The 9,354-nt window shown below is 41.4% G+C and overlaps 1 protein-coding gene across 1 annotated transcript; it reads right to left on the bottom strand.

Moving 5' to 3' along the window:
* Positions 1-6,634: 6,634 nt before the first annotated feature.
* LOC144763045 (olfactory receptor 5AR1-like) lies at positions 6,635-7,567 on the bottom strand. The gene has a single exon (XM_078648356.1). The coding sequence runs from the start codon at positions 7,565-7,567 to the stop codon at positions 6,635-6,637; it is 933 nt and encodes a 310-aa protein (XP_078504482.1).
* Between the last annotated feature and the right edge of the window lie 1,787 nt (positions 7,568-9,354).

Genomic DNA, 9,354 nt, shown 5'->3' with positions numbered 1-9,354 from the left:
ATCAGCAACAAAATGGCGGGCAAGGCAAAAGACAAAAAGTCAGAAAGACCATAGATATGAACCAGGGAGCATGAATTAAAGTGCAAAAAAAAAGTCAAAGGGGGGTACGCAGTTCCAAAGTTAAAGGCGGGAGGAAGGGTGCAGAGGCGTGCAGGCTCGGGACTGCTGGGGCATCAGTGGAGGCAATCTGTCGGTTGTGGCTCCTCTGCCCCATACCTGGAAAAGATCTCTCGGGTCTCAGAAGTCAGGGCACTCGTTCCGAAACAGTGAGCATAGGGAGAGTACAGCAGGGTAGGTGATGGCCCCGGGAGAACCCAGGCCGGACTCCATGATAGCCGAACCTAGCGGCTACACCGGGCATCGTCCCAGAAGTCACGTTATCTCGGAAAGATTTGGACCTCTTTGCCCTCATTGTGAGTCTTTCCAGGATTATGAGAAGCCCGCCCACTTTCTGATCAGTGCTCTGACCAATGACCAACCTTGGGGCTTAAAAGAGCTAACAGTAATCACATGCAGCCGGTGTGAGCAGGCTAGAAACAGCCAGCCACAGATGAGCTGAATTCCTCCACCCATCCTTGGCCTGCAGGGGTGGAGACGAAGCAGTGAACAGGGAATTCTAGGTAATCGAGTGTCAGGCATGAGCAGGATAGCTTCCACGACACCTGGCATGGATTGGGAATGACTATCGATTCCCAAATAGTGTCCAAATGGCTGGAAGTCGGTATATACATGAAAGGGGGGTCTGGAAGCTTATTATAACACTGGAGAGTCCCACAGTTCAGCTCCCTGGTGGTGGACACGTGAACGCAGGGAGTAAGTTGTGACAACAATAAACATAGCGTTGGTATTACTCATAATACTCTCCCTATGAAGATAATGTGCTAGGAAGTGGGTAACTATCTGAGAGTAGTGTGATGACTTCTGCCATGCCCCACTCTTTTGTCATCCATTTAGTATGAATGTATAATTTAGACATGCAAATAGATCACTTTGATACAGAAACTTGTGATTCGAATGCAAACTGAATGCAATATAAAAAATTGGATACATTCTGAAATTGGAGTTTGTACTGATTTCATGGAAATCACTTGTCATCTGAACTGGAGATCAGGATTTTGAGTTTAAGGAATGTCATGTATACATATTAAGCATGACACATCATACACTTGATGTAAACTTATAACAGCTAATAGTATCTCTTGTGACACTTTGCAGTTCACAGATGATTCGATAATTCTCCTATTATCTCTATGATACTCTATGATGTTGTGGCATTTCCTGTAATACTTTGCAGTTTATAGAGAACTCCACAGCACCTTTCTGTTTTTTATGATATTTTACAGATTTTATTTTCTGAAAGGATAGATAACAATTTGGACAACCTGCACGATATAAGTCTTTCATGACCTAGGGATGGCTTCATTAACATTTGAGGTATGACTAAATAAATAATTCTTGTCTTATACTCAGAGACAGTAAACACATTTTCAGGATTATATGTAAACGTAAGTAGTTTCATATGCTGCCATGAATTTTAATTGTTTTGTTGTTATTAGGATTACTGAGTCACTGTCCAGAGCTATTTAGCTATTCATATAAAAGAATGTTCTTAATAATGTCAAGTACTGAAAGTTTGGCCTATCTTCATATATGCAAATAACTGAGAAAAAGGAAATATGGGATCAAAAATGTGAAATGAAACTGTGAGTAAATGTGCTCATAGAAGTACTGGGTATATTCTATTTAATACTATTACTTTATAAATATATGAATTGACTCATTTTGGTAATTACCTTTTGTATTAGAATACTTTTTTCTTTGGAATGTAATTTGTCTTAGCTGTTTTTCATATATTGTAAATATTTCTTTGTGTTTTGTATTTATGTTTGTAGCCCTGAAGAAGTCCGTGTAGGACGAAACGCGTTGGCCACTGTTCAATGGTGTGTTTTTAAGAAGAAAATGAATAAAGAATAAATGAATTTAGACATCTTCTCTTTATGTGTTAATCTCACATTATGTGCTGTTTCCATGAAAAATACTGTTGCAAGTGAAATGAGATTTGTGCTGAACTCAGAGGAGACAGATTTAATTTAGGTAACACTGTGAGTGCTGAACCACCATCAACTGATGCAATTTTGGAATTTGTTTTCAATTTGAAGTAGAGAGTGGCTGTACTTCAGGTTCGGTGCACCACAAGAGAACTCCTAAACCCAACCCAATACATTTTGTCAAGTTCAGTACCTTATTGCCTCAATGCCTCTGTGTATATTAGTTTCATGAACTGCATTTCTGACTGCACTCCTGTAAATCATTCTGATATGTACTTTAATTGAGGGCTAATGTTATATTTGTAAACCAAATTAGTTCATATGTCCTGTGTCCTGAATATAAGGCTTTCTAGTTTGCTTTCAGTGCTCTTACATTTAAGGTTATTTGTAAACTAGTTTAGTCTGAATGTCCTGTTTGTATTACTTTCTAGTGTTCTTTCCGTGCTTTTGTATGTTCTGCTTATATAGACATGTTCCTATTGTATTACTAAATTTAACTCAGCGACTTATTCCAGTTTGGTATGCAGACAGAATATTGAGTTGGAAATATCGCGATACACAAATATAGAGAAGGAGATATTGTGACACAGAAATACCTACAGCAAGAATACTGTGTTCAAAAATATCGATTTTAAGGTAAGAAATATTGTTTTTTTAAAATATCAAAGTCATTATTTACGTTTGCAAAAATATAGTTGTTGAGAATATTGTTTTTTAAATTAGTGTTATGTATGTAAATATGTATTTAATTGTATGTGATTTTGTTAATATAAATATTGTTTTTATGTTTTAATATATGTGTTACATTCGTAGTAGTTTTTATTTTTATTAAATTTAGCATTTTTTAGTTTTGCAGCAGGTTGTAGGTTAATAGAGTAATAGGGTGGGAAGTAATTTAATTATAATAAATTCGTTTTTTTATTTATTAATTTTTATTTAGTTTTTATTTTATAGTATTAATTGATGGAATTAATTTATTATTAATTAATTACAAATTGGTTGTTAATTAGTAGTAATTAATTAATTGGTAATTAATTATGTTAATTGTGTCTTTTTTTTTAGGAGCGGGTGGTGGGTTTAAGGTGTAAAGGGTGGTCTTCTTAGATCTGCCTGACAAAGGTGCCTAGATTGCCTTGATAAACTTCCTAGCACATTATCTTCATAGGCTGTGATATTCAAACCAGCATGGGTGGTAAATGCCTCAATCAGGCACAGCCTAAACTAATGCCTTAAGAGTCATTGCAGGAACTAATTGTGATAAGACTGACATCATGAAAGCGGGCTTGGTTTTATGTATTTGTTGAACCTGACCCGCTCTGCATGACACCCTTAAATGATTTGCCTTCACATTACCTATTTCTGCTAAACTTGTTTTTGATGTCCATAGTACTCTTGCACTTTACCACTGCCAACAAGTGCTAAAGTGCTTCTGTTTAATAAGCTGTAATTCATATTTGGGACAGGTAGCTATATCATGTTTGGTACCTATGAAGTTCTAATGATAAGCCCTCCATAATAGTAAAGTCGGATTTTTCATTAAAATGTTGAAAATACTACTTTTAGAAAGTTGGTATTTTCCTGCCATCAGCCCTTTGTGTCTGCAGCAGTCTTGGGTCACATGACTGGGTGTACAGTTGGACTTTGTGAATTCCTCCCAGAGAGTCACACAATAGAGGGATTAGTTATGCCTCAATGGGCTATCTACTGGGGGGGGGGGGAGGGAGGGTGGAGCTAAGCGCACCCCATTTACACCTGAATAGTCTGTGCCCAGCCTTCATAGAAAGGGTCTAATTACCCTGTATTGTCCCCGCATCCAGCTTGGTGCCAGGGCAGGGGAGGCAGGTAATTCTGGGCACTTAAAAGAACCTTTCCAGCAACTTCTATATTTTAGAAGAAGGGCACCAGGGTAAAAAAATAGGACCTTCAGATACACTCTTCAGTTCACTACTGGACCTGCGGAAGGATTCTCGGAGAACCGCCTGCTGGACCTGCTGTGCACTCTGCCAGACTGCTGTTGTATGTGGAAGGACTGCTTTGCTGCCTGGATTCTCACTTTAACCCTTGGAGACCAGCCCTGCTGTTGAACCGTGCATCTTCACCTGCACCCTGGCCTACTGTTCAGAGCAACATGGACATAAAAGGCTCCCAACGTTTTGAAGCTGCATCTGGACCTGGCCTGAGTGACTCCAGAACCCCCAAGTCCCACCAGTCCTGGAACCTTGGTTGTGGTTCTAAAGGTGCCCAGATGGCTAATTTCGAAAACAGAAAAATGTTGGCCCAAAAGTGCTACAAGAGAGAACCAGGAGGAGACCGGGACTAACCTGCCCTTCTATCCACCCAGGGTGCATTGCCGGTCAAATTGACTTTGTGGTTTCTCCTGCTATGTTCTTCTCTGTAGCAGCAAATCCTTTTCAGCGGTCCTTCACAAAGGGTTATCTGATCTTGTGGAACTGCCTTTGGCTACATCCCACTGGTGTGTTTTTACTTCGATTTCGGCAACTAAGTCTGAATGTAGAAATCTTCCCAGCAGCTTCGAGCCAAGGCCATCCAATGATGACACTCCCTCCTTGGACACCTCCTGCAGCCCTGCCCCACTGAACTTTACCTCCTCAGATAGTTTTCTACACAAATCTTTCTAAGTATGAAGGTAAGTGCTGACAACACCCAATCCACTTTTTGCATCCGAACCACAATCCATAATGGCAGGTCTTACCTTTCGACTTTGATCCATTCTCGCATGACTTTATGGTTCACTCTACAAGGGATTGTGGCTGTTGTTTGACCAGGGTTCACACTGTAATCAACCAACAATCCAATTTCTCACAAATAAAACTGTTGTCTTGCATTGCTTTGTAACAGTATAGTGCAGCACACATACAAAGTCGAAACATAAAGAAGAAATGAAAACATTTCTCCTTCATAGTGGCTATTTGTAATGGGTGTTATATTCTCATGCTAAACCCTAAGTTTTTAAGTGAATAGGGTTTAGCATCAGAAACCTTGGGTGGTTGCATGGGAATGCCCATGCACCACCCTCGGTATGCCCCCTTGGTGCTAAGTAAAGCAAAGCATCGCTATGCACTGCTTTTCACTGCTCTCAAGTGTTTTAGAGTGCTAAACACGTTTAGCGCTGGAAAGTAAAAAAATAGGACCTTCAGATACACTCTTCAGTTCACTACTGGACCTGCGGAAGGATTCTCGGAGAACCGCCTGCTGGACCTGCTGTGCACTCTGCCAGACTGCTGTTGTATGTGGAAGGACTGCTTTGCTGCCTGGATTCTCACTTTAACCCTCGGAGACCAGCCCTGCTGTTGAACCGTGCATCTTCACCTGCACCCTGGCCTACTGTTCAGAGCAACATGGACATAAAAGGCTCCCAACGTTTTGAAGCCGCATCTTGACATGGCCTGAGTGACTCCAGAACCCCCAAGTCCCACCAGTCCTGGAACCTTGGTTGTGGTTCTAAAGGTGCCCAGATGGCTAATTTCGAAAACAGAAAAATGTTGGCCCAAAAGTGCTACAAGAGAGAACCAGGAGGAGACCGGGACTAACCTGCCCTTCTATCCACCCAGGGTGCATTGCCGGTCAAATTGACTTTGTGGTTTCTCCTGCTATGTTCTTCTCTGTAGCAGCAAATCCTTTTCAGCGGTCCTTCACAAAGGGTTATCTGATCTTGTGGAACTGCCTTTGGCTACATCCCACTGGTGTGTTTTTACTTCGATTTCGGCAACTAAGTCTGAATGTAGAAATCTTCCCAGCAGCTTCGAGCCAAGGCCATCCAATGATGAGACTCCCTCCTCGGACACCTCCTGCAGCCCTGCCCCACTGAACTTTACCTCCTCAGGTAGTTTTCTACACAAATCTTTCTAAGTATGAAGGTAAGTGCTGACAACACCCAATCCACTTTTTGCATCCGAACCACAATCCATAATGGCAGGTCTTACCTTTCGACTTTGATCCATTCTCGCATGACTTTATGGTTCACTCTACAAGGGATTGTGGCTGTTGTTTGACCAGGGTTCACACTGTAATCAACCAACAATCCAATTTCTCACAAATAAAACTGTTGTCTTGCATTGCTTTGTAACAGTATAGTGCAGCACACATACAAAGTCGAAACATAAAGAAGAAATGAAAACATTTCTCCTTCATAGTGGCTATTTGAAATGGGTGTTATATTCTCATGCTAAACCCTAAGTTTTTGAGTAAATAGGGTTTAGCATCAGAAACCTTGGGTGGTTGCATGGGAATGCCCATGCACCACCCTCGGTATGCCCCCTTGGTGCTAAGTAAAGCAAAGCAGCGCTATGCACTGCTTTTCACTGCTCTCAAGTGTTTTAGAGTGCTAAACACGTTTAGCGCTGGAAAGTAAATTAGTAAAAAAAGATTTTGCATCATTTTGTGTCACTTTTGTGACTCAGAAAAGGCTTTAAGTCTTAGTAAATAGACCCCTTAGTCTTTTATGTAATATCTCTTATGCAAACCTAATGATTTTGTGAGATTGTCTATTCACATGTAAAGTGCTTTGACACCTTCACTTAATGTTGATAATGTGCTGAATAAAACTCAAATAAAAAACATACAAATTAAAAAATGCGTCTTCGAGTAACTTGAAGCAGAGCCATCTTCACATCATTGTTTCTCAGACTGTAGATCATGGGGTTCAACATTGAAGGAGTCACGGTGTAAAACACAGAGACTATTTTATCAAGATTAGCTGATTTTTTTGATGTTGGTTTCATATATATGTAGATGGCGGTGCTGTAGAACATGGTGACAACAATCAGATGGGAGGCACAAGTGGAGAAGGCTTTGTATCTGCCTGCTGAGGTGCGGATCTTCAGAATAGCGATGATGATGCAAATATATGAGATAAAAATGAAGAGGCTTGGGATTAGCAGATCATAGGTCCCGACAGATAGCATGACCATCTCTGTGATAAAGGTATCTACACATGACAGCTTTACGATAGCTGTGCCTTCACAAAAGTAATGGTCAATAACATTATGGCCACAAAAAGACAATGTTAGTGGGAAAACAGTGTCAAGGACACCCCCCACACAGCCGCTGAGCCAGCAGAACGCCAACAAATTCATACAAACAGACTTGCTCATAATAATGTTATAACGCAATGGTAAAGAGATGGCTACATAACGATCGTAAGCCATGACTGCAAGAAGCACACATTGAGTGATCCCCAGGAGAAAGGAGAAGAACATTTGAGCTGCACACCGGGAAAAGGTCATTGTTTTCCTTACAAGAAAAAATTGGACCAGCATCTCAGGGACAATCACCGATGAGTAGCCGACATCCAAGAAAGAAAGGTTGACCAGGAAAAAGTACATTGGAGTATGGAGCTTAGGCTCAGTGATACAGGCTGTGATCAACATAGTATTTCCAATGAGAGCTATGGTGTACATTAGTAAAAATACGACAAAGAAGGCAGTCTGCAAATTGGGGTCTGCAGTTAGTCCCAGCAGCACAAACTCTGTGACTGAGCTTCCATTCCACTTCTCCATCAAACCGTCTTCCAATAACCTGTAGAGAAATTGTGAATAAACTATAGTGAATAACTGTCGCTAAAGATTGGGATAGTCACTAGAAGAAAAACGTATATTTATCTGAACCTCACAAAAGACATGATCACACAATATATGGTTTAAGCATATCTCATCCTGTCCAAGTAAATCCTTACACCTGCCCTACTGCAGTCAAGCTTCACCCATTGGTTCCTATCCCATAAGACCACCACTTCAGAACTTCTTCTTCAGATTAAGTGATATTCCTGTCAGGCCTTTTCTCATGGTCCGTGAGCAGTTAAAAATCACTGGGCAGTATCTCGAGGGACAACCATCATATTCCACTGGTATTTTAGAACCTCAAGTTGTACTGCACTTGTTTCGTACCGCAAGTGTAGTGTATTTAGTAGTTAAGGTTTTGCAAGATTTTGTTCTCAGAAACAGGCAGAAACCTATCTTAGTTCATTTGCTGTGGCTTTGTGTCCCTTCTATTGCCAGTGGAAAAGCGGTCACAGGCAGAGTGCTACAAATCTAACAAGTAAACTATACTGTATCTGTTCTTTATCCTAGTTTCTCAGTGGCCTTGAGTACAAGAGGGGAAATCCCAATGGCTTGGGTCCACATCTCTACAAATCATCCAGTAAGAATTCAAAACACAAATATGTATTCAACAATTCAACACCCCACATGTAGATGTAAAGTGGATATCTATACATATAATAGTAATGAATTTAGGGTACCAGTTCAGATACCAATGTTGATCAGGTTTTATCACTTATGAGGAGAAATATTAAACAAAGCTTTAGATTAAGGGGTCGATTCCGTTCCTGGAAAAAAAAACGTCCATACGATTCATATCCAGAGCCCACTCCGTACGAATCGTAAACATGCCGTACGACCCGACGAGTACGATCTGGACTGGGGTATGAGGACGCGATTCGTACGGTCCACGTCAGGTAAGGCCGATTCATACGGAAAAGCACACAATCACATACACACCGTCCGGTCCATACCCCTGTGATCATGGGGTGTACGCACCGTACCCCGCGATCGCAGGGTGTTTGCACCGTACACCCAGCGAACATGGGGTACGGTGCGTATACCCCATGATCGCGGGGTACGGTGCGTACACCCCATGATCGCAGGGGTACGCACCGTACCCCTGCGATCATGGGGTGTACGCACCTACCCGGGGGGGCCGTTCCGTACCTGTTTCGAGGCGAACTCTGCTTCTCCAGACGTTTTCGGCTCCCGTAAAAAAAGCGTTGTACGGTGCGTACCCGACACGTTCGTACTTGCTGGGTCAGAGAAACCAGCCTGCGAACCGTACGGATGCCGCGTACAGCGGGTTCCGAGGTAGATTCGTACGGGGGGTTTGATTCGTACGGTCTCTGTACGATTCGTACTGAGTCCAGCTCCTGGTACGAATCATACTTCGTTGTACTTACGGGGGACGTTGCAGGGTACAATTCGTACGGGAATAACACTCCGTATGGCTATTTGGAGCGTTTTTTTCCCGAATCGGAATCGACCCCTAAATAAGTCAATCGAGCGATTTTTGTTGATGCATGATTTTACAATTCAACCCCATTTGATATGCATATAGATAGGTGTTAAATAATGGTGACATGTTCAATACAATGTAATAGTGTTCATTCAAAACTTTTATTTTCTGCAGATATGCAACATTTGAATATAGTTTACAAAATTAGCATATTCATGGTAATTTTTTTTTAACTGAATTTATTACTAATAACATTGTAGGAGAAATATGGGATGTTCAGCTA

The sequence above is a fragment of the Lissotriton helveticus genome, chromosome 6, assembly GCF_964261635.1.
Source record: "Lissotriton helveticus chromosome 6, aLisHel1.1, whole genome shotgun sequence".
Lineage (NCBI taxonomy): Eukaryota > Metazoa > Chordata > Amphibia > Caudata > Salamandridae > Lissotriton > Lissotriton helveticus.
The sequence above is the reverse complement of the archived record's forward strand: the minus strand, read 5'-3'. Positions and strand labels throughout refer to the sequence as shown.

Excerpts from the sequence above, each read along its gene's own strand:
- LOC144763045 (XM_078648356.1), bottom strand. The coding sequence starts at position 7,567 with ATGGAGAAGTGGAATGGAAGCTCAGTCACAGAGTTTGTGCTGCTGGGA.